General features: G+C 53.5%; 1 protein-coding gene across 1 annotated transcript; it reads left to right on the top strand.

Moving 5' to 3' along the window:
• Positions 1-1,663: 1,663 nt before the first annotated feature.
• Positions 1,664-4,208, top strand: Hoxb3 (homeobox B3). Its single transcript, XM_026386963.2, has 2 exons — positions 1,664-2,111; positions 2,935-4,208. Exons 1-2 carry the CDS (start codon positions 1,664-1,666, stop codon positions 3,777-3,779), a joined length of 1,293 nt encoding a protein of 430 aa, XP_026242748.1. The 3' UTR covers positions 3,780-4,208.
• Positions 4,209-4,558: the final 350 nt, after the last annotated feature.

Below are 4,558 nucleotides of genomic sequence, written 5' to 3' on the forward strand. Positions count from 1 at the left end.
TGCACCGCCTTTCTTTTGAGTATAAATCTGTACCGTTAAGAATGGGATTTATGTGTGGGAGGGACTTCCTTCACCTTCACTCCTTTCATTTTACTTTCCTAATTTTAGTTTTCTTTGGAGTTGACCAGCTAGGCTGAATGAGATTTAAGTTTTCAAAACACACGTGACAGAAGAGAGAATCAGTCTGGAGGTTTTATAAAAAGTGGTGATGAGGAATTTGGACAGAAAGGGGGAAAAAAGAAGCCCGACGAAGCTTAAGAACAAATACACAAAATCCTATCACACTTTTAGGCTTTAGTTTCCTGGAACATTTTTAAAAGGCTGTATTTATATAGTGATTATATTTTTATTTTTGCTTCAAAGAACCCCAGTAAACAGGAGTACCCTCTGTTTCCAACCCAGAGAATAATGTTGTTCAAATTGCTCTTTGGATTTTTTTTCTCCAAAACATTTTTCTCTTTTGGAAAGCATATTTTCCATCTAAGTAGCAAAGTCCAGCAGTTGCACAATTTAGTTTTCTTTCCTTATTTTCTTTTGGAGAAATCAAAGAAAACAGACTTTCAAGAAAAAGGTGGGGGAAATTGTCTGATGATTTAAAAAGAGGGGTGGAGAGAGAGACCTGGGCCAAATGGTCACAGCTCCAAAGGGCCCTGTCTGGGAAACTGAAACAATCTTGTTCCATTTGGAGGCTCTGCAGGGGCCATTGGCCACTGGTCCTAGGCCTGATTGAGCAATGACAAAAACTGGAGGTGGTGGTACCTGCAACAGGATCACGGATGGCAAGAACTCAGTTATGCTGGCTCTTGGGATTAAAATCTTCAAGGATTTTCTAGGTCAGGCTGTTGTCCTCTTTGTGAAGGGCAGGGTGGGAAGAAAATGGTATCTCACAGAGGGTTCCCTGATGAACTTGCTTCTTACTCTTGTCTTTGTCGGAGATCCCTTGGTTTCCTCTGGACTAGACTTTGCCTAAGTGAAAGGATATAGATGGAGGTAAGGCAGAAGGCAGAGAGGCCTCTCAGCTCCAAGGAAGGCATTCATGAGCTTTTTGGAGTCTGCTAATGCCCCATCTCTTGAGCCACTCTACCTCAGAGTTGGGAGAGGCTTGGGGGGAGGGAGGAAGAGAGAGAGAGAGAGAGAGAGAGAGAGAGAGAGAGAGAGAGAGAGAGAGAGAGAGAGAGAGGGAGGGAGGGAGAGGTCAGGGGCTAGTGCACAGGCAGGAGAGAAGCAAGAGCCCACGTAGCAGTAGGATTCTACTTCTTGGCACTCCCCAAAGGAGTATAATCTTGATTTTTTAAGTGGAAATGAAAAATAGTGGAATTCATTTTTTAAATTTAAAGTGCTGATATACGAAAAACCTACTTCAGGTCAGAGACATGCCTCAGCATCTGCTTTGGAGATGTTGAGAAGGGGAGAAGAAAAAAACCCTATTGATGTCAGTTCCCTTTTCAGTTCCTAAGATGGATTCGAGCCCCAGTCCTCTTCTCCCCCTTGTGTCTCTTCTCTCCCCCCGCAGGTCAGCCGCTTGCAACAGTCCAGGGAGGAGGGGGGCAGAAAGGGGAGGGGGGGTCCGGCGTGTCACGAGACCCCCGGGGGTGCCAATGTCCGGTCGTGAGGGTATCAGGCCCTTGCAAGTTGCCATCCACTGCCCGGGCCTCGCCCAGCGATGCAGAAAGCCACCTACTACGACAACGCCGCGGCTGCGCTCTTCGGAGGCTACTCCACGTACTCTGGCAGCAATGGCTTCGGCTACGACGGCCCCCCCCAACCCCCCTTTCAGGCCGCCACGCACCTGGAGGGTGACTACCAGCGCTCAGCGTGTTCTCTTCAGTCCCTGGGCAACGCCGCCCCACATGCCAAGAGCAAGGAGCTCAACGGCAGCTGCATGAGGCCCGGCCTGGCCCCTGAGCCCCTGCCCGCCCCTCCGGGCTCACCCCCGCCCAGCGCCGCACCTACCAGTACCACTAGCAACAGCAATAATGGGGGCGGGCCCAGCAAAAGCGGCCCCCCCAAGTGCGGTCCCGGCTCCAACTCCACCCTCACCAAACAGATATTCCCCTGGATGAAAGAGTCGAGGCAAACGTCCAAGCTGAAAAACAGCTCCCCCGGCACAGGTACCAGCTCTCTGCCTTCCTCGTCATCAGCTTTTGTCAGGTCCAGGAATGTCACTGTTATTCTAGCACCCAGCCCCTAGGCGCCCAGGAGGCGGCCTGGGAACAATATTAGGTCGCGGGCCGTGCATTTTTGGTATCCCCCCCACCTGATGACCCCTGACCCTGCCAACATCCTGTCCCTTCAGCTAACCTTCACCCGGGCTCTGAGAGCTCTGGGAGGTGGGGCGCTTGGCCTCAGAACTCTTCCCTAGGCCGCAAAGCCAAGAGGCACTGCCAGGAGTCGTCAATGATTATTATTAAGTATGATTACTGTGGGTATTAATCACAATCGCTCTGGCGGCCCAGATTCCCGGCCTCCAGGCACCGCTGTCTCTTCACACCATACTTAGGGGGTCTGCCCATGAGTGCCAGTCCAGTTTCCCGACAGGTTCTCCCCAGTCACCCATCCTGTCCAAAAGACAGAGGGAGGGGATGTGTTCCCCAGACCAGGAATTGGGGACAAGGGGGAGAAAGCCCGCACGCAAAAATCCAGTCCTAAATAAATGGCCATGCAGCTCTGTCTGCGTGACATGATCAAATTTTCATAAGCTGGGGCAGTGAGAGGAGAACAGGTCTCTTAATAAATGCCACTATTATAGAGTGTCCGCTAATGCGACGGGCGGTGGGGGGGGGCAGGAGGAGGCGGGGACGCGAAGGGGAGGGCGGCGGGGGCTCTGAGTCCAGGCCTAGATTTATTAAGAAACGATGCATTCAATTTCGGCGTGTTCAGTAATTATCTTTTATTTCATTTTCTCCCCTTCCCACCCCTCCTCCTCGGATCCAGCAGAAGGCTGTGGTGGCGGTGGCGGTGGCAGCGGCGGCAGTAGTGGAGGCAGTGGGGGCGGCGGCGGCGGCGGCGGGGGAGGGGACAAGAGCCCCCCGGGGTCGGCGGCGTCCAAGCGGGCGCGGACCGCGTACACCAGCGCGCAGCTGGTGGAGCTGGAAAAGGAGTTCCACTTCAACCGCTACCTGTGCCGGCCGCGCCGCGTGGAGATGGCCAATCTGCTGAACCTCAGCGAGCGACAGATCAAGATCTGGTTCCAGAACCGGCGCATGAAGTACAAGAAAGACCAAAAGGCCAAGGGCCTGGCCTCATCGTCTGGGGGACCGTCTCCAGCCGGCAGCCCCCCGCAGCCCATGCAGTCCACCGCTGGCTTCATGAACGCCTTACACTCCATGACCCCCAGCTATGAGAGCCCGTCCCCGCCCGCCTTCGGCAAAGCCCACCAGAATGCCTACACGCTGCCCTCCAACTACCAGCCCCCTCTCAAGGGCTGCGGCGCCCCGCAGAAGTATCCCCCGACCCAGGCGCCCGATTACGAGTCCCACGTTCTCCAAGCCAACGGGGGCGCCTACGGGACGCCCACCATGCAGGGCAGCCCAGTGTACGTGGGCGGGGGCGGCTACGCGGATCCGCTGCCGCCCCCTGCCGGCCCCTCCCTCTACGGCCTCAACCACCTTTCCCACCATCCCTCTGGGAACCTGGACTATAACGGGGCGCCCCCTATGGCCCCCAACCAGCATCACGGACCATGCGACCCCCATCCCACCTACACAGACCTCTCCTCTCACCACGCGCCTCCTCCTCAGGGTAGAATCCAAGAAGCTCCCAAATTAACACACCTGTGATGGGAGAGGAAGGGCGGAGGGGCGAGGTCAAGGGCAAGAGGGGGGCTGCGGAGCTCAGAGGGGCGGCCTGGAGGTCTGAAAGAGGGGTTAGGGAAGTAGTTGCTAGGCTCCCAGGACAAGGGACTTGGAGCTCCTTCCCTGCTCCCTGGCTTGAGGGGTTGTTTTAAAGTCCTTCATCCCTTGTTCCATCTGCCTGCCAACCCATTGGAAAGGAATCCACGGCAGATTGGAGATGACCCCTTCAACCCCAGGCTCCAGCACTACCAAGTTGGAATTCCATGCTGGAGAGGGAGTGTGGTAGAAGAAGTTGAGATAGGAAAACAAGGCAGAGAAGCACATTTAAAAAAAATAAAAAAAAAAAAAAACAAAAACAAGCAGACAAGATGGCTAGGCCATGACCAACCAACCTACTTACCTTCCACCTCTGTGGATAATTCCCCCAAATCTTGATTTCCCCCCTCTCTTTCTCCTTAAGAAAATAATAAGACACATATAAGCCCAAGGACAGAAAGCACGTTCTCCTCCCACTTCCCAGAAACCTCAAATTTGCTTCCATCTATTTGAGGTTTCTTGGGGTATGCCCTCCGTTTCTAGCCCCATGATTTTCTGCTCTAGGACTTTCGTATCTATACCCCTTCTCCATCAGTTACAGTTTTTAGAGGGCTCAGGGATGGTGAGAGATCCTGAAAGTCAGAGCTGCCTATAGTATAAATATATATATTTTTTCTTTTTAGGAAAAGTTAGGAGGCTAAGGCAGGCAAGGACTGAACATTTGCCTG

This window comes from Urocitellus parryii, chromosome 7 (genome assembly GCF_045843805.1).
Source record: "Urocitellus parryii isolate mUroPar1 chromosome 7, mUroPar1.hap1, whole genome shotgun sequence".
Lineage (NCBI taxonomy): Eukaryota > Metazoa > Chordata > Mammalia > Rodentia > Sciuridae > Urocitellus > Urocitellus parryii.